The sequence below is a fragment of the Phaethon aethereus genome (assembly GCF_964289735.1).
Source record: "Phaethon aethereus genome assembly, chromosome: 1".
Classification (NCBI taxonomy): Eukaryota; Metazoa; Chordata; class Aves; order Phaethontiformes; family Phaethontidae; genus Phaethon; species Phaethon aethereus.
Genome location: NC_138575.1, coordinates 125,108,157 through 125,129,141, shown reverse-complemented (window position 1 = coordinate 125,129,141; position 20,985 = coordinate 125,108,157). Strand labels below are relative to the sequence as shown.

Below are 20,985 nucleotides of genomic sequence, written 5' to 3'. Positions count from 1 at the left end.
ATTTTTTTCCCCATAAAGCATAAATGATGGTTATAATGAAACCCAGCAATTGAGAAGCTATGAATCATGTAAACAATAGTTATTTTTCTTTAAAAAAAAAAAAGTCTTGTCAATGCCAGGAACAAGATGTATCTTTTGTTCTCCCCTCACCCCCCCACCAAAGGTGTAGCAGAGAAGACACAACTCCTGAAACTAAATGTTCCTGCAACCTTCATGCTTGTGGCTCTGGATGAAGGTCCAGGTCCTCCAATTAAATACCAGTATGCTGAACTGGGGAAGCTATACACTGTTGTGTCACAACTGATCCGTTGTTGCAATGTGTCATCACGGATGCAGTCTTCTATCAATGGTACAGTGAATTTTAAGTTTTCCTTAACACTAATTGAATATATCAGTAAATGTCTTTTGTGCATATTATTATGGGTAAAATGGATTATCTGGAAAAATGTTTGCCTTTTATGTTTAAAGACAGAAATCCCTTTGTCGTAAGCAAAACTGATGTGCTGTCCCAACATACTAAAAAGCACGAGACAGAAATCTGTTCTGTAATTTATGGTTCTTGGCTTGTTCCTTAAAGATACAGGAAGGCAACTGAGTAGTAAAGTAGTAGCTTGATTACAAAATAGCAATGATTTTAGAATAGTTTAAGCTTATTGTAAAGAGTTGCATAAAGGTCTCTTGATTCTGAGTGGGCAATAATCTATTATTTTATTTTTGTGTTACCAGTACAAAAGTAATCTATGCAGGAAAAACAGTATAGCAGGCTCTGAAATAGCTAATATTGCTTATCAGTAAAGAGACCTTGCATTGTTGTGGATAGCTCTTGAAAACGGTTTCGTGCTTGTTTGCAGTCAAGGCGGCAAATGGAAGCCAGCACTTTAATTTATAAAAGATAAAGAATCATCTCGAAATTGGTCAACCACAGTATAAATCATTAATATCTCCAGTAGTTGAGTAGAGTGCAGTTATTTTTGAGCAATGGTGACAGAATATTGGGCTACATGGACTTCATAGCCCGTATACATACGCATTCTATTGAGCATATTTTATAAAACCTAATTACAAATCTGTAGAGAAGCTGTTTAATGGCAAACTCATTACAGCTTGATGTGTCAGGCTATAAAGTCAATAGGCTAGAATGTGCTATAGTAAGATTAATGAACTGAAAATTTTACTGTGCTATAATAAGCTTCAGAACCATTTGGCAATTTTGATTTGGTTTTGTTTCCAGTGCATTATTTGAGGTTTACACTGAAAAGATATTCTACCTATGAAAAATAATTGTATATTCATTGTATTCACAATGTTGTACTAAAACAATTACTTTGTATGAACATTGCTCTGACTACTAATTACGATTACTGTTTGCAGAGTAAAGTTATTTTTTGCTTCAGCATATTAAGCTAGAAAAGTTCTTTCTTGGACTTCTGGGCATTTTCAAACAGTAAACACACTGCTACATTTAGAAACCTTAAGAGCAGATCAATAGTCTTTCCTTACAGAAAATGAAGCTTACTAAATAAGATACATTATTTTAAGAGTATAGTACTTCTCTTTACACTCTAGAGATTCAGGTGCAACTGTTCTGATGCAGATATTCCTCTGAACCCTTTCCCATTGCCTAGTGAAGTAAATAGACCTTGTGTCCTAAAATATGATAGATTTGGGCTGTGTTACACAAGCAGTGAAGCAGATAAATTCAGGAGATAACTGAGTTTCCTCAGTGAAATCCTCTTATTTCTCTTCTTGCATATGAACATGTCTCCAGCTGCTCTGCTTTGATTGCCTCTGCATAATTGTGTCTGAGAGGGAGAAGTAGCTTCCTCAAGCAGCAAGTGTCGAGCTTCACAATCTGAAAACTTCGTTATTTCATACCATAGTATTTTTCAAAGAAAATCAGCTGTTAGGAAGGGGTTGGTTTTTTTCCTCTGTATATTGTTTTTTGACGAGTTATACCAATTTATATTTTGTTGTGTCTACACTGGAAGTACTTCTGTACCTTTTCATCTGTAATAACTGTTTGTTCTAGGTAATCCCCCACTTGCCAACCCTTATGGTGATCCTAATTTATCTCAACCTATAATGGCACTTCAGCAGAACGTAGCAGACATTTTGTTTGTGAGAACTAGTTATGTGAAGAAAATTATTGAAGATTGCAGCAACTCTGAAGAGACCATCAAGTTACTTCGTTTCTGCTGTTGGGAGAACCCTCAGTTCTCTTCCACTGTCCTCAGTGAACTTCTTTGGCAGGTAAAAATAAAAAGCTAGGAGAAAGATGGGAATATAAATGTATATGATGCAAGATTCTATACTTATATGTAGGAATGTTGCATTAAATACTGAACAAGTGCTTGATAAATAAACCTTTCTTAAGATGGCATCCTCTGTCAGCATTTACACTCTTAGGTCTATACATCATGTTGGAGTGCTATGAGAAGTCCTTTTATGAGTTTAGGAACGTTCTGTTAAGGATGGAAAATAAGTAGACTGAGGTGGTCTTTAGGTATTGCAAGAGTGTTTCCTTCAGCTTTTCTGTCATGATCCATAAAAGAGCTTTTTATGTTGTATGGAAAGTTAGAATCATTTCCTAAGATCTCCCTTGTATTTATTTTGAGTATGTTCCTAAGGTTCTTTTTACAAGTCTGTAGAACATACTTGGCTTCAGACTCAGGAAAGAATCTTTGGGACTGTCTTGTCCCTTTGTAATCTCTGAAAGGTTAGTCACGCTTTTCCACTCCAATTAAAAATTTTACTTCTCTTAGTTCATCTTTATATTTGCCCATTTTTTTTCCATGTAAACATCACATTTTTCTATGTCCTTTTGTTTGACACACAAAAAAAATCACTTTACTGATATTTTGCTAGCCATGTATTTTACAGTTGAAAATAACCTTTGAATGTACTGTCTAAAAGTAGCAATATCAGTGAAAATTTGTTTTGTAATTTTGCTTTTCTAAAGGTATTTTTTTAAGGTAGCTTCTCCAGTATCTCATGCTTGGGGCTTCAGATCAATTGTGTTAGAAACTCCTGAGGAAACGTTTTGTCCTTTGCAAAACCTACTATATTTAAAAAAAAAAAAAAACAACCCAAAAAACAACCACCAAACTGAAACCAAAAAACAAAACCAAACCATGAACCCAAAAAACACAATCCCCCAGAAAACCCTGACACAATCAACATTAAAAAAATGCATTGTATCTTGAAATATCCTTTAAATTACAGTAAACTTCACTTCAAATTAATTGTGTTCCTGTATTCCACCATGTAATCTGGGTGCTTCAAGGAATGCTTCCTTATGTTCTCTGCATTTTTACTTTTTAAGGTTGCATATTCCTATACATACGAGCTTCGACCTTATTTGGATTTGCTTCTGCAAATCCTATTAATTGAGGACTCTTGGCAAACTCACAGGTTAGTATTTACCTATCATCTTATAATTTAATACTATTATTTTTCGTATAGCTTGTTTTCCCAGTAGTACTGTTGCTAATCTTTTCAAGAGGTTTATTTTAAATATATATTAAATCAAAATACAGGAATAAAGCGTTTTTTTCCACTTTTAGCTCAATTTTTGGGACAAATCTACAACTTTTCACCTTGACGTTCCTTACTATTGAGAAATTTGCTACTTAATCCTATACACCCAAGATTTTTCACATGCAAGAGAATGTGCCATTTAGGATAAATTCTTGTATTTACTATGAGGTGCTTAGATTGATTCTTAGATGCATCTCATTCAAGGGTCCAATGATAGCCTGGTGTTACTAAGAAACACATCAGTCATAGCAGTGATACCAAGACATGGATAAAGTGTGAACTTGGGAGAAAATCATATTTTATATATAAATATTCTCACATTTCAGTAGAATTTTAACTTCAATATAGCAAATATTCATCCAGTTTCAAAACTAATTTTCATATGTCTACAGTGTAAGGTTTTTGAAAGTTGAGATTAAAAAAACTTAAAAAAAAACCCCTTACTGCAAACACTGACTATTTCAGAGAATAGTCAATTCCTCAGACGTCTTATATAAAAGTAGTAGTAAGTAAGGTAATACAAAGTAAATGTAATCAACGTGCTACCTGTCAATACTTCAGAATGTTACTGTTTCATAATAAGTGAATATGGGTAGTATAGATTTACTAAATCATTTGCAACCATGTCTCATCTGACATTTAAAATACTTTGATGAAGAGCACATTTGGTGTGTGCAGTAAGGGTATTGGAGTGAACTCATGTACTTAACCTGTAGAAGCAGACTGCACTCTTAGGATTTTATCAGTTGCTTAGCATTACTTTAGAAGACACTCTAAGAGAAGATGGTGGTCTGGCTTACCATACTCCAAAACACAAAGACCTAGTTGGAGAGATTTCTTCATTTTCTTTATAGGTATTACATCTTGGGTAAGGGTGAGAATACCCTCTCTATATATGCTTCTCAGTTTTGCGTGTACACGTATACATAATGCGTATATAATGCAATTTGCTTATATTTTCTTCCTGAAAAACAAATATGTCCCTAAGATGTCTTTTAAGTCCACAGAATGCTGGAGGATGGGCATACTTTAGTAGATATGAAGTAAGATAATATATTTTATGGTGGAAACACAGGTGAGAAATCATGGAAGTGGTTGTTTGGGATAGTGCTATATTTGAAATTAACAGGGTATGAAGGAGGTTGAATGTTGTGGTATGGCTTTCCCTATACTTGGAGGTGTACATGACTTCATATTCAAGATTGCAGTCTCAGGAATAGCAGTGTTCCTTGGAATTGTGTTAGGCCTCAGCAGAGGGGTATTAAGTGGCCAGCTGCAGTCACCCTCTGATTTTTTTGCTGCCGCTTCTGGCAGTAGCTTGGAGTACTGGTCTCTGTTTGTCTTCTCTTTAAAAACAAACAAACAAACAAAAAAACCCCACCCCACAAACCATGTAATTGTCCATAGTAAATCATAGTATCTTCTAACTCGTAGATAATGAGCATCATCTCATCTTAGACAGTGTGCATCCTTCAGTGCTCTTTGTATTCTTGTACTGAGATGGCTGCTGCTGTTCTTTGGCATCAGACCTGCTCTCATAAATTTCTCTTTGATTTCACAAGTTCAAGTGCCAAGTCTGGGATAATACTGTTACAAGTACCATTAAGCTAATTCAGCTGAAGTAAAGCTTGTTGTCACTTTACGGATGGAGCCGAGGTTACCAGCTACCTGGAGTCTATTCACTGACTGTTGCCAGGGCTATGAGGAAAGAGGGCAGTTGCTTTTCCTGCAATGAGTGTAGCTGTTTGAGGTGTCACTGTAGGTTCCGTGCCCTCCGCTGACGTTTTTCCAAAGCCAAAAGTATGTCAATTCTCAGTTCTTGCACAGTTTCAGGGTGGCAATTAATTCCTCTACTCCCTGTTTGAAAGCAGAAGGCACAGAAAGTGGGCTTAATTCCAGGGAATGCCCAAGTCCCTTATCCCCATGCACAAATATGTACCATTCATTCCTCTTGAGAGGAACTGCATCCAAAGAGTGTATCTTCGAGAAGCATAACCATAACGTGAGTAACCATTCTGTTGAGGATTTAACTGTTCCAGTTCTCTTAAGGACAGAGTTAACTCCCTGGGTTAACAGGTCTATTTTGTAAATGCAGTTGATTTTAAAAATAAGTAATAAAAATTAACCAGTTAAAGTTGACTGCTGTGATTTAGAATTAATCGTACTTACATGTTTTATATATATCATTCAGAGAGTTTAAATATTACCAAACGTGCTAAAATTATAAGTTACGTATGTGATGTGTCCAGTCAGTTTTCTGATTTTAAAAAACCTCGCTTACTAAAACCAAAAGTCAGAATACAAGCTCTCCCTTTTATAATTACCTTGAAAGAAAAGCCTTAATTCAAATACTAAAACTCTAACACTTGAAGATCTTTTTTTTTTGTAGGATTCACAATGCACTTAAGGGAATCCCGGATGACAGGGATGGACTATTTGACACCATTCAGCGCTCTAAGAATCATTATCAGAAAAGAGCTTATCAGTGTATAAAGTGCATGGTAGCTCTCTTCAGCAACTGTCCTGTAGCCTACCAGATCCTTCAGGTGATACTTTTTATTTCTGTTTCTCAATGCTTTTTTTTTCCAGTTCTTTGTATTTAAAAAAACCCCAAACCCTCGAACAAACAAACAAACCCCTCACAAACTAAAACCACCATTATTCAGTTTTCATCGCCTTGATGGAATTACAACTTAACAACGACAACTCATTTGCACCTTCCTATATCAGAAGGTCAATAGATGGGATTGAGAATAATTTTGTTAAAGCTGCACTCATGATTCTGTGATGCAGCTGCAAATCCACAGACTTCATTTCAAATCTGAAACTGCAAAAACCAGGATATTTCAGGGAGTCTTTTAAACAGCAGCATATATGTGGTGGTCTGTTCTCTCATAGCTGATGTGTAGGAAGGGAAGAATATTTCTACTTTGAAGAATAGAGAAAATAATTCTGAATTGTTAATTTTGCATCTGCAGAGCAATGGAGATTTGAAGAGAAAATGGACGTGGGCAGTAGAATGGCTTGGAGATGAGCTTGAGCGTAGACCATACACTGGCAATCCCCAATACACCTATAATAATTGGTCTCCACCAATACAAAGCAATGAAACATCAAATGGCTACTTCCTAGAGAGATCGCACAGTGCTAGAATGACTCTTGCAAAAGCTTGTGAACTCTGCCCAGAGGAGGTAAAGAATTAATTTGACTCCTGTTAAAAAATTTGAGTGAAGTGCTTCTATAAATAGTTAACCTCAGCAACAGTCTCTGGTCATTATAGTGGTAATACATTTTATAAGTATTTTATAAATATGGATTTCTATTTTTGTTGGCTCCTGTGCATTTTTCCACTCCTATTACTAGTTCTATAGACATGTGTCACTTAAAGAGTTAGCAGTATAGAATTGAAATAGACCATCTAAAGGAGATTATGAATAGGTCTGGTTTTTCCAGTAATACATTGAGAGCAGGAATTTTTATGTAGTACAATACAAGCTATGGGTGGCACATATGGATGACAGTGGGGTGGAATTTTTCTCCAAACATGTGTGAAACTTTCACTTGCATGTGGGACTGGTTGCAGATAGACTAATCGTAATACGTTTTACCTGAGTAAATTAGATATTTTTTCAAACTTTAGGAACCGGATGATCCTGATGCCCCAGATGAACATGAGTCTTCTCCACCTGAAGATGCTCCACTGTATCCCCATTCACCTGGTTCCCAGTATCAACAGGTAAAAACTCAGAGTTGAACCATTTATTCAGAGTTCCAGGTTAGCCTTTATAAGCATTTATGGCAACTTAAAGTTTAGGCATTTAGCCAGAAACATGTTGTTATCAAATATCACAGTTGGAAGAATAAAGATATATCAAAGATATATCTCTATTTTGCCGGGAACAGTTTCACCATCAGAGTTTCAGGTGAGAATTGTAATGTTACCGGATCAGGGCATCCGTAGAAAGAGCAGAGGGACAGATGTAGTATTGGTAGTATTTTGAGTTGCTTTCTTGTTTTTAAATACAAAATCAAATCTTAAGGCCTGAATTTCAGTTTGGGTAATTGGAGGGCATTCAGAAAAATGCAGGTGGCTTTGTTACATATAACTTGTGCTATGAACACTGATCTCTAAATCATAAGCACATATAAAATCTAAATCTGTTTTGATGTTAAATGGCTGTTTTGTTATTATCTTTCAGTGGAAAGCCAGATCTGAAAGAAATTATAACCAGTTTTTTTACTGAATTGACTAAATTAGTAGATCCCCCACTTAGTTGCCATTTTTTTTTCCAGTTCATTTTATATATTCCAAATCTGCTAATTTAATTTCCTTTCCTGCCCAAACCCATTTTCCCTCCATCTTGCTTTCCTTACTTGATGTTCTCAGCAGAGCAGTTGGTAAGTCATGCAGATTTTCCCACTCCTTTCTGAGCTCCTGAATTCAGACACATACTGTAACCTCACCATTACCTGTGTGATGTGTTCACTTTCTTGCAAGAGATGGCATTTCTCACTAACACACACAGTCCTCATATTCCTAGTTTCTCCACAGTTGGTTAAACTCTGTGAAACAGTAGATAAATGAGATGCTTTCATTTGCTGGATGGGTGTGTGACTCTTTGAATTGGGGCAGAGCATCTGCAGAAAACTACTGGTCTAGATTTCATTCAGTTCTGTAACATGAAAGGTTTCCCTCTTAAAAATTAAAGTATGCTGCATAAATACAGGTATGCTTTTTCCATTGTCTTAGGGAAAAAAAAATCAAGCTGGTTGAATCTGCTGATAAAATACGCACACAGTTTAATGTCCGCAGCACATAGGCAGCCTCCTTTAGTCTCCTTTTTTTTTCTTTCTTGCTGCTTTTGCTTTGCATGTAACTGTTTGCTATTCTAAAGCTGGGATTACTAATTCAACTAATCCTTTTATCTTTACAAGTTGAAAGTTTGTTTACCTTCTGTGTAAATGAAAAAGGTAAGTGAAAGATGTGATTCAGAGGAATGAAGAAACTGTGATGTCTGTTCATAATAGATATTACTACACGAGAAGTTCAGTGTGCTCAAGGATACTTTTCAATAGTCAGAAAGTAAAAGGGGAAAAGCAAGTAACTAGTCAGGAAACTAAGCCCACAAGTTTAATGTCCCTTTAAAATGTTTATGCTTTATTACAGAATAACCATGTGCATGGACAGCCATATACAGGCCCGGCAGCACATCATATGAACAACCCTCAGCGAACTGGCCAACGAGCACAAGAAAATTATGAAGGCAGTGAAGAAGTTTCCCCGCCTCAGACAAAAGATTAGTGAAATGCACATAATCAATTAACTTGCTCCATCAAGACTGTGCACCCAGGCCTTACAGTCCAACCTTTCTCTGTGTCTGGCTAATATTTAAAACTAGAAAAACTATTCCTAATCAACATGGAGTGGAGAGTCTATTCACTGTCTTATCTGCAGAAAATTGCTGTCAATATATAACCCGCCTGCAGTGGAAAGTGTATAGTGTTTTGTAATAAATGGCCTGATGCTAATGTGTAAATGGCAAAGGTGTATATAGTATATTAATGTTTGACTGTTAATTCTTGAGCAAGAAACATTTTTTTTGTCTTGATGAGACTCACAGATCTACAAAAACAAAAAAATAATTTCTTGATATATCTGCTGCGCTCTGCAACCAGTGTTGCCTGCCTCATGGCAGTCGGATCAACTCCTTTACGAAAAAGCCTATCCATGTCAACCACAAAAATAGTTTCATGTTAATTCTTTGCCACTGGAGTCGATTTTACTATGAGCAACGTAATGGCTGGTAACCTTTTAATTATTTGGTTGATGTGGAAAATTGGTGATGTAACATTGTTTCTAGATCTTTTTTCATTGCCTTTTTCATTCTGGTATTAGGTTAATCACTTTGAAGCTATAGTTATGCTGTAACATTTAGCATGGCTTCACACCAAGTTAGTGTAGCCAATGAGGGGGAGAAAAAACCGTGACAGCAGTTGTCCCAATGTGACAACTGTATTGCTCAGAACTTTTTCTTCTTACACCTAGACTATAAAATGGGGAGGGAAAATGTGACAAACAAGTGGTTTTCAGTTTCACATATGTTCCTCACATCTGATGTTTGACAGTTCTGTCTCTGGGTGGGATAAAGAACACTTAGTTTTCAGTAATAGGAATTTAAAAGATTTAAAACAAATATGCAAAAATTTGCTATGCCAGGATGCCTGGAGCATAATAGACTGTATTTGGTGTGCTTGTTTTGTTTCTTTGGTAGAGCTTATTAGATAAACTTCTAACACTTTCCTTCTACTGCATCCCAGTGAAGTGGAAGTCAACAAAATCACAGAGTACTTGTGAGTGCCACTGCACCAAGTTAACTTGCTGGTTTTCTGCTCGTTCACAGTTCTACTTGAAAGCGAGAATTGTCTTAGCTCTTTATCCATTATACAGGAAATCTTAACATTAGAAGCAGGGTTTAATTATAAAAGAAACTACTGGTTAGTCAAATACAATTCTGAGGTATCTCTATTCCAGAATAAACATTTGTTTAAAGACTGAAAGAAACGCATCAGTAAATACTGTATTTAAATGAAAATTGGTAACTTGAATGTGTGTAATTTTTTTGGAACCTGTCTAAAAACCAAATACCCCTGCAAAACAGATACAGCCCACCCTATACTATTTAAATATTTTGCTGTTTTATTTTATAGAAATTATTTTGCTGAATTCACAAATAGAATTTGATTTAAGAAGAATGTTTTGTCCTGTGGTGTGTGGTGTTTTTTGGTTTTGTTTTTGTTTTTTTTAATGGACTGCACAGAAAGGTGAATTCTGTGCAGTGGCACTATGCTGAATTCTGAAACAACAATCACATTGAGATTCTGTGCACAAAAAAATTTGGCCCTTAAGAATAAAATAATCAGGACAATTACACTGTAAAAGTTTCTTAATGTGATTTATCTTGTACTTTTTGTATGTTTTTATATATACATATATATATTTAATGAGCACAAGCTTGATGGTGTTTTTTACAAATGAGTTGATAGAAACAAAGCTGCTTATCAAATTAAAGGTCTGTAGTTTTGAAATGAACAAAGGAAAATTCAGTCGCAAGTGCATTCTTGTGCATTTAGTATAATAAGGAAGGGACACAGAAGGTTTTTGAATATGCCGTGTAGCGATGATCACTTCTATGCTTCCATGTTTTCCCTAGTGCTCAAGTTTAATTCAGATTTTTTTCATAGTTTTTTAATAATACCATTTTACCTGGACTTAGTAAATTTGGGTAAAGTGTTCCCCTTTATGTTTGGGAATGCTTGTTGGTTTTAACTCAAAAATTCTACCCCAAGTCCTCAAGCTGAAATAGTTCGTATCTGTTTGGACCACTAATTGTTAAACAAGCTATCTCAGAGGCGATTATTATGTATTTTTTACTGTATAGGTAAACTATATAATGTCCTAGTTCAGCCTTGCCAAATGTGTTTGCTTTTATAGTGCAATGATTGTAGAGATGTGTCAAACCTGTGACACTTTCAGCCTGTGACTCTCTTCAGTCAGAGACACCCCTGTCCCTGAACTGAGAATGACTGTGGTGGCAGTTGTTTTTCAGGCAGCAGATTCGGAATATTGTGCACCCGTGTGACTCTGAAGAAGGATAGCCTGTATTGTTTGGTGCAGCTGCTGCTTTTAAATGGATAGCTACAGTAAAAGGTGCAATGTTTTCTTTGCTCTGGGCAAAACAATTGTGAATTGTACTTAACAAATACTGTACAAGCAAAAAGTTTCATATGCATGTTACTGTCACAGCATTTTGGCAGTGGTCATTTTCAGGCGATACACAGTACCTCATTGTTGATGGCACACTTTAAAATAGTAGTCCTCAAAGTGCCTAAAGATCTAACTCCCCCATCATGAATTTCAATCCTGTTTTCTGTTTCGAACAGTTGCTAGGGAATCTCTGGTCTTCCGTAAAATGAGCCAATAAATAGTGGAACTATTGCTCATGTTCCTGACAATGTAACATCACATACATAGAAACTGAAAATTCATAGGTGATGTTATATGGTGGTTAATGTGTAGCTTGACCTAGGGGGAAATCCATAACCTTACTACGCAGAATTTCTCCCTCTCATACATTTGGATTGTGGTTGTTTAGTGACTAAAATAAGCTTTTAACACTTGCTACTGTTAGTGTTAAAAAAAAAAATCATTACAGCCATATATAAAAAGAATTCAGTTACTACTTGTGTATCAGTAAATGTACTATGTTTTGGTCACAAAGTTGGTCACCTGCACCTGTGTTATCCCATTGACAACGAGATTCACAGGGTTCAGTCAAAGCTTGTTTCCCATGCAGAACCTGATTTTGTGGGGATGCACAAGCGGAAAAGGACTCTGCTTGACTTGGAATTTTTCAGATTATTTTCCCTGCTAACTACCAGCTCTGAAAATTTACATTCTCTATTTTTAAAGCTAGTGTATTTTGCTAAAATTGAGCCAGAAAGAAATTAAATTCCACAATGACATTTCATACTATTTTTTTCAGAGTGAAACTTTACTTTAGATGACATGAGAAAATTGTGTTATGGTTATTGCTGTTATGCCTTCTCAGCCACGTTGTTGTGCCTAGCTTGTGTGTTTTAGCATATGTATCATGAAGAAGCACTTATGGTTCCAAAACTTTATATTTTCTAAGTTCCAGGAGAGAATGAGATCAGCCGTTCTGCCAAAGCTAGAATGGGCAAAAATTGGCTGCTGTAGCAGTTTCTTTCATTTTTTTATTTCAATAAATTGTGTCTACCTCCGAGTCTTTTGCCAGAAGTTAATAGGCTGATAAACTATGTCAAGGCAAAGTGGCTCAATGCTTTTGTTGGCATGTGTTTCAGTTACTAGGCTTTCAGTGAGGCTTTCAATGCAATGACATTAACTGCAGATGAAAGTTAAAGACTAACTATATAAATTAGAGGAAGAAGAGGCGTGTTGGGAAACTTGCAGAGTAACCAACTAAGTGTTTATAAATATGTTAGTTAAACCTTGTTAGTCCACATTTGCAAATCCACATGGAAAGCAAATTCACCCCTATGGTGAAAGATGTACGCTTTAATTTTGGGGAGAGTGAGATGCTGATGCTGACCTCGCCTTTCTTAAGACAGGTGGGGGAGTTTCCCGTTTGTGGCCCTGCTCCAGCGATGTGTGTGTAATCGGGACAACAGTAATTCTGGCTCCCCGTCTTCTTACCTCCTGTGCTCTCCATCGTGTTCGCGTTGCCACATTTCTCACAGCCGTGAGGGCTTGGGAGTAAAAGTCTAAACCTGCCTTCTCTATGGAGCAAGACAAGACTTTCTGGGGGAGAGGTAGGAACTCTCTCGTAAATACTGCATGCTGCACAGTGGTACTGCAATAAGCAGAAAGCAAGGTGAGAGAAACCCATCTGCATCCTTCTGCATGATTCCTCTTCCTCTTGCAAGTGGTCTTATGAGGAAGACGACAGCAAACAGCTCTTCAAAGCTCAGTGCATTTTCTTTCTGCATTTCTTTTCTTGCAGGTAGAATCAGTCTACACTAGTGCAGTAAAGATCGCTGTGCAGCAGCAGCACAAGCAACATGCCCTATGTATGCCCTCCATACTGTTCTGGGGTGTCTGTTATACCTTCCTTCTATTGGTCTTTGAGGATTGTCTGGTTAATACATTCATTTACACTGAGACTTGCCCTCCGTTACAGAGTAGACGGCTCCACAATCTGAGCACTGTCACTTTTTACACTGTGTAACTTCTTAAGGTTCCTACTATAAATGTTCTTTTATTCCTAAGGCATAAAATTTTCTCTTGGACTATTTTAAAATGTCACATAGGCATTCTTTTGTCCTTCTTTACAAGAGCAAGCATTGAGTCCTGCCCCTGGAGTGTCTATTACAGTAGGCTGTTCACAGAAGTGTGTTGACGTAGATTCCAGCACTTAAATTCAAGAGATCCTCATCCTGTAATCTGATTTTCCAATGCAAGCCATGCTGGATCCATGGATTTCAACGGCATTTGTAGGAGTCCTGTTGATTTCGGCGCCATAGGAGTTGAAGTTGGTGTGATGTGTTTGCAGGGATCAAGCCAGATAAGTCAGTGGGTGGCACAAGAGACAGCTCTCTTACTTGCTTTGTTTATGCTTATTTGCAGACAATGAAATGAAAACAAGCACGAGAGAACCCGTTTCTGAAGGAGAAAAATGCTCTCCTCAATAAGGGCTAACTTTTAATCGGATTGTAGATACCCAACTCTGTTTTTTAGCTTTAGAATTCCTTAAAGCCACTTTTTGATAATAAAACTGACCTGCAGGGTGTTTCCTTGGAAGAATTTACTATAGCCTTAATTACATCAGCACAATTCTGAACTGGCAGTGTCATTCTTTAATGGTCAAAATAATGTGCAAATGTCTTTTTAACAATGAGCTAACCTTGAATAATGAAAATTGGAGAAAAAAGGAAAACAGGTTCTATGAATTCATCCAAAATCTAACCGTAGAAAAACACCCAGTGCAGGAATATAAGATCACTCCCTTCTTTTCTGTCTCTATACTATTTTAAATGTCTGATAATGTTAATTTTTATTCTTAATTTACAACTGCTATTCCAGTTACTTGGTTTATATTGTCCCAAGCAGTGTCAGCTGCATAGTTTGCAGCTTCCTGATGCATTTGCAGTTATGTCCCCTTTAGTCCTTACCAGAGCAAAATCTTTAAATGTTTGTTTTTTCCCATATAAGCCACTTCCCAAATCCATACTGACATTTCCATTGTCGTGATGTGCTGTTTCTGTTTTCGTACAATGATCAGGACGACTGGATGAGTGCTTTCCACGTGTGTTTTCACCTGAGCTATTAAGCAAGCAGTTAGTGTTCCTTTTCTGTAGTGATACCTCTGTGGATGCAGCTTTTAAAGGTATCAGCCTTTTTTGTATCTTTATTGAAATGCTGCTCAGTTCTTGTCCATCGCTCCTAAATTCCTGCCCATCATTTCTTACGATTCTTTCTTACCAAGTTTCTCACTCTGAATTGCCAGGATCATTTTCTATTTAATACTTTTGTATTTTCTTGGAATCTAATCCCTTCTCTTGCCATGATGTTTTTTACCTCTTTTTCTACCTACACCTGCTGTTTTGCTGTTAGCTGCTACAAAAGAACCATGCTTGCCAGGCAGCCTGGCTCTCCAAACCGCAGCAGCCACAGCCTTGACCAGGTGGGGCTTTTGTCACCTCTTAAATCTCAGAATTCATGCAGGATAGAAGCGCTTCACGCTACTGATGGCAGCCTTGAATTCAAATAGCTTGTAGCTTATTGGAGCTTGGGGTTTTTTTGCTTCATTTTCTATCTGGAACAGTTTCTAAAGGTGAAGAAAAATGGTAGGTCTCACTGGAATCTACTTCAGAAAAGAAGGCTGATTGAAAACTTGGACACTTCTTAATATACTTGATTGTATTTAAATACTTGGTAGGTGCTTTAGAGTCCTTAGGAAGTCTTCTAGAAGCAATTTCAAAAGCTTAGAAAAACACGAAGACTAGGTCTTCAAGATTTAATGACACTCGCAAATTCTATCTGCCTGTCCTGCTGCGTGGTTAAGAACAGGTGAAGCAGCAGAAATGGGAATACTTCACTGAAGGGAGAGAGGTCATGCTGTGTGAAATCCCTCGGGAACTGGAAATGCTGGGCGTGCTTTGCCCGGGCTCACGCGCAGCACTGGTAGCAGCGGAGCGTGAGCCCTCCCGGTGTGAGCTCCGCTCAACCACGGGCTTCCCCAAGCACTGAAGAATTGATTTCTAGCAGGAAGTTGATTAAGTAGCGTATGAAGCATTTTCTCTTCTTTCGCTAAGATCTGTACCGAGTTGAATCCTCTGAGCGAATAAAGACGGGGAGCGGAGCTGAGTGAGAGGCTTTGCAGACTTGTTCTGCTAATACTTTCTACCTCTTGACACTCGTTGCTGAGCTGCTGCAGGCTGGTAACGCCAGTAAAGGGGCTTTCGCAGCATGACAGCATCTTCTGGGTCAGGCCAGTACGGGTGCAGAAATAGCCGGTCAGGCTGTCTGCTGGGCAGGCATAGGGCAGTCCCTGCCTCCCCTGAGGGATGGGTGAAATCATTTGAACCACGACTCCAAAAACAGGTACGTACGTCTGCATCCAAATGAAGGAACTGGCATTTTTCAGGTGGCACCACATGGACTCGCAAACATTCTGCTCGGTCTCTCGTGCCGCCTCCTTACCCATGTGAAGCAGCATAAAATCCTTTCACAACTAATACTGTTCAAATAATGCAACCGCAGGGAGGTATATCGGTTTCTAGCTATGTTGATACGGTGAGGGTTTTAGAAAGGGAGAGACGTCAGAATATGAAAAGCCAGTATTCTGCAGATCGACCCACGTGTTTTATCTAGAAAGAAATGTTTCCGATTGCTACTGTGGTTGTGTGTGAGCCTGAAATGCTGAAAGAGAACTGTGTAACCCTCCCACTCCGAGTCCAAGAGAGACCTGGCATTGGCTTTCTGAACGCTTCTGCAACCTGAACCAAAAAACTGCTGTGGGAATGTAGACTTACCATATAGCTGTGGAAGAAAACTTCAATCGTGTCACTTCTTGCGGTCTTCAGAGCAGTCAACATGATTTTGATGTAGGTTTTAGATTATGTATATATAACTGATTGAAGTACCAACAGCAAACCATAAATAAAATGTGGACTTAACTGAAGAACGGGCTAGTGGAGGACTCTTGTGTTGAATTTCTTAAAATACGATACAATGAAGATGTTGATGGAAGACACTCGCTGTGATGAAGACAGGGAAATAAAGCTGGGGTGTCCTCAACTCGGGGAAAGTAGCCAGGTTCGCTGTTGCCTTTGAATCTATTACAGCAGGTAAGGACTGACTTGATTACGCTGTAGGTGCTGCAGAAGAGCTGGCTGCATGGGAACATTCCTGGGGGTCACTCCACCTTCACACTTGCCGAGGGCCAAAGGCTTCTCTAATTTGTGCTTCTCTCTCCTCGGTACTGAGTGGTTATCACAGGGACGGGTGTCCCCCTTCACGTTCCAGGTTGTCAAAAGCCTGGAATGGAGGCTACTGGGTGGCTGCTGTTACCCGTGTTTCCCTAACGTGCCAGTTATCCAGTTGCTTTGCTCTTACCAAGGGCCATCACGTAAAAGGAATTTGAAGTGGGTGTAACAAAGAGTAAATGGAAACCTCTGGTTTACTACGTTTGCTCTTGGCACTGGATTTGAAGACATGTCAATGAAAATACAAACCAACGGCAAATTACTGGGAATTTGTAGTACTAACATTAAATTAAAAAACATTTAAACAAGACAGCCATGGAAGCAGGTAACACCCAAGTTTATCGTAGCTCTGTTCAGTTGATGTAACCCATCTGACTGGGCATGCGTATAAATTCTCTGGACATCGACATGTTAGCACAAATAAGAATTGAAGATAAATTTTGGATGTATCCCAATAGATCATCACCAGTTGGGGGGTTGCTTATAAGCTGGGAGAAGAAAGCCTTTCATGAAGATGGCAAAAATGTAAAGAGACTCCCACGAATGTGTTCTGTTCTTGCGTTTCTCGCTGAGAATTTATTAATGCCACAGGACAAAAAAAGCCCATTTTTAATTTAACTTCTATGGAGACTGTGAAATACGTAATGATTTATCGACCACTCGACTGCCTGAAACCTTTCAGAATTTGCGCTCCTGTGGTTTTTACATTAGCTGAAAATATGGCCCAAAGTATTTCTCTTGGTTTTCATACTCACTCACCTGGTAACTTCAGCGTAACAGCGTTACAATTTTGTTGCTGAAGCTTGTTTCCCATTCTTCTTTTCAAAAAAAACTCTCTGGATGGATTTGCTCTGACCTTTTTCTACCTTACAGAGTTTCCTTGCATCTCCCTTCGTATTTCCTTCCTCCCTCCCTGCAGTGGTGCGTAGCATGCTGCGGATCCTCTGGAAATGGATCCCTCTTCTGATTTATCAAGGGCGGGCCGTTAGTTTGTGGGTGTCCTGGTAGGACTGGGAGATGGTGACGTGGAAAGCGCTGGAGAGGTAAGCCCTGCCCACCTGTGGATGAAGCCTTGCTTCTGCTGCGTGCATCTTGGCACAAATTAGAATTGTGTGTGATCCCTAGATCGGAAAGGGGTAATAATGTTAATGAGGGTGTTATATTATGATGAAAAAATTTGTGATACATGTCGATGCTTAGGTGGGACTCGGTATTTCTCAATACACCCTTAAGAAAGTATATAGAAAACACTGTTTGGCCTTTTGGTAGGTGGAAATTTGAAGCCCTTCCAAAGGAAGACTTTAGTGCTTTGCTGGTATGTATCTTTTTTTTTTTTTTTTCCTTTAGCAAACAAAGCCTAATACTGGAAATAACCACTGAAATTCCTGCATGAACACACTTTAATAGTTTGCTTCATTTTGAGATTTCTGATGTCCTTGTAGCCATACTAATCTTTATGGGAGATTTTCTTTTTTAATTACTATTTTAATAAGAAGTGTGGCTGTGGTTTTTGAAGTTTGCCTGTATGTATAGTAGCTCCTGTCCTCTGTGCAGCATTAGGGCTGGCAGTTGAGACACTCATCCATGAAGTAAGTATCCTGGATACGCACTGTATGAGCAAATCAACTGTGTAGTCTATCCTGCTGTTAAGAACAGCTGGTTTGAGCAAGAGGTTGCTGAATATGATACACATTTAAATTACAATTACTGCGAGTGAATATAAAAGCATATGATGACTTACGTGGGTAGGAGAAGCACAAGACCATGCCATGTGTTTGCTACTGAATGTGGTTTGCGTTTGTTTTGCTAACTTTAACTTACATTCAGAAGTGTTTTTGTATCAAAGCTTTTTCAGGAGAGCTTAGGAGCTCAGAAGTCCGTCCGCTTCACCACCAGGTTAGCAGTTCTCTTCCCTGCTGTCTGTGGTCAGCGCCTTCTCAGCAGAAAGCGGGGTTTAGAGCTGGGGGTGTAGGGACCACCCTGCTGGCTGCTGGGGGAGGACTGGTGCTTTGCGCAGGGGAAGGGGGGATGCTCGAGCTTTCATTTCTTCTATTGGCACTTCATGGCTTCAGCGGTACCCAAGCCGTGTAATGCCGGAGCACAGCAGACATCTGCGTGCCGCGCAGCGGGGGAGATGCCAACCAAGGCTCAAATACGGGGACCTGTTTCCAATCAGTTTACTTCACTGAATGGGAAATCTGTCACCCGTTGAGTCCCAGGACCAGCCATAGATCATGGTTAAATACACAAGATGCTGGTGACAAAATGCTCTTGACGTATCGATTGTCTGAACACTGTCCCACCTGAAACTGCTGTGTTTGCACCACATTTTTGTTGTTTGAAAGTAGTAAGACCACACCAAGGATCCTTCCAGCCAGGGTGGTAAAGGCGGGTGCCCTGCTTCTTTGCAGCGTCCCTGTCGTCTTGTTTCCAGTTTCTACAGCATAAATTCAGGAGGAGCCACTACCTTGTTCAGCTGAACCTCCTGCCTGCCACAGGTGCCTGACATGCCATTCGGCCAGCGACTGATGTTCAATTCAGTCCCATTTTCATTTTCCATTCAAATGCTTTCACAGATCCTCCCAGGCTGAAGTAAGCTTGTTAGTAACTCAAGGGTATGTTTTTTTGGGTAGCTTTTTAAATTTATATTTCCTCTATCGTGTAATCTGCTGGAGTTCACCCTCTATTCTACAGCTTAAGTTAGACCTTCTGTTTGGAAAACTTACTTCATTTTAGTGGCATTTTTCATTTTAGGTTGGTTTCTTTAAAGCCTCTTATTTTTTTTAGTCATTCACTACATTTAATTCCCTCTTCCCTTCCATTTCTTTTTATAAATTTTTAGCACCCGCAGTGCTAGTACTGGGGGCAGGGGGGAGCATTTTGCCCCTGGAGCATGTTCGCCTTGTGCTGTGATCGCTGTGGTTTTTTTAAGTTCCATGTTACTGGACTTAATTCTTTCAGAGGCGAAATTACTCTAGAGACTTCTAAGTTCTGATATTGCTCTTCTACATCTTGTCCTGTCAGATCGACTGGCAGCCTGGCTGTAGGTACCCAGTTTCACTAGGAAGCTGCTGCTTTCACACACACACATGGGCTCCCCACAATTTTTTTCAAGCACCATGTTGTGTAAAATTCCACTTCTGGCTTCATCTGCTCCCCTAGTTCAGTTTGTCCAAGGAGCCCTGTCCTACTGCTCTGAAATGTGCATTTCCCCAGGGACCGCTTCATTACCTGCTCATGCACTGAAAGCTTTCATGTGTGGACAGACATCTCTAGCTCTCCCTTGGGCAACTGGCATGAACTCCCTGAAAAGCCCAGTGCTGGGGTTAACAGTTGGAATGCACTCCAGGATTTTTCACAACCCTGGCTTTGATTTCCAGGTAGTTTTTCCAAAGGAGCAGTGCCCATAGGATGCAAACACTGAAGATACGCCTCTGATTTGTAGCAAACTTTATTGCAACAAGAGCAATTGTTCCTCAGTTTGGAGAATGGACTCAAGCTCCCCATACTATGTGAACTTAAAGTGGCTTTTAGCATTGCATCCCGTATATTTACATTAAATGTGTTTGCAGCTACCTTCAAGACAAGAGGAAATGGCCTCAAGCAGTGCCAGGGGAGGTTTAAATTGGGTATTAGGAAAAATTTCTTCACTGAAAGAGCAGTCAAGCATTGGAACAGGCTGCCCAGGGAGGTGGTGGAGTCACCATCACTGGGGGTGTTGAAAACAATGTGTGGATGTGGCACTTCAGGACAAGGTTTAGTGGGCATGGTGGTGTTGGGTTGACAATTGGACTTGATGACCTTAGAGGTCTTTTCTAACCTTAATGATTCTGATTCAGCAACATGGTACTACTTCATCTGTGCAATTATTCCATACCCATAGTTTTAGTGCACTAAATATTCCAGCTGTGGGCTGTCAGAGTGTGGCATCAGCAACAGAAGCAGCAAGCATCATTGGTAAGAATCCACCCCTTCCCTAGAAAAATACACAGAGTCAACAAATCCAAGCATAGTTAAAATCAATGGGTCCTCTACATGCATTTAATGCAAATTGTTCTGGAAGTTCTTTGCACCAACAGCACCATGTGATGAGTAAACTTCTGAATGTAATTATTTGAAGTATTGTGAAACCTTTCTTGGCTGTTGCCAACATGATATACTTGTAACTTATCTTCTGATACCATCTGGGAAAAGCAGCATTACATTTAGATTCATGTCAGGAGAATATGGGCATGTAAGCAGGAGCTGCTGACCTCAGCAGAAGGACAATGAACTTCACAAACGTTGATGGTATTAAGGGCGTATAAAAGGAAGCAAAACTTGTTTTGAAGGGCCTGCAATGCAAGGGAGAATTTGTTTGCCCTTTCTAAACATGGTGAGTAAAGGTGGCAAGTTGTGTGATATTTCAAACTTCTGAGGTTG

General features: G+C 38.9%; 1 protein-coding gene across 1 annotated transcript in view; it reads left to right on the top strand.

Annotated features, from left to right (window-relative positions):
- The window catches only part of USP9X (ubiquitin specific peptidase 9 X-linked), a gene marked incomplete at both ends in the record, with an annotated part of 78,957 nt that extends 70,118 nt beyond the window's left edge, over positions 1-8,839 (top strand). Inside the window, 7 exons of the mRNA XM_082009345.1 lie at positions 164-349; positions 2,030-2,250; positions 3,323-3,411; positions 5,927-6,083; positions 6,516-6,728; positions 7,178-7,273; positions 8,705-8,839. Of these exons, the coding sequence (XP_081865471.1) occupies positions 164-349; positions 2,030-2,250; positions 3,323-3,411; positions 5,927-6,083; positions 6,516-6,728; positions 7,178-7,273; positions 8,705-8,839 (1,097 nt within the window). The remainder of the gene's footprint in view (positions 1-163; positions 350-2,029; positions 2,251-3,322; positions 3,412-5,926; positions 6,084-6,515; positions 6,729-7,177; positions 7,274-8,704) is intronic.
- Positions 8,840-20,985: the final 12,146 nt, after the last annotated feature.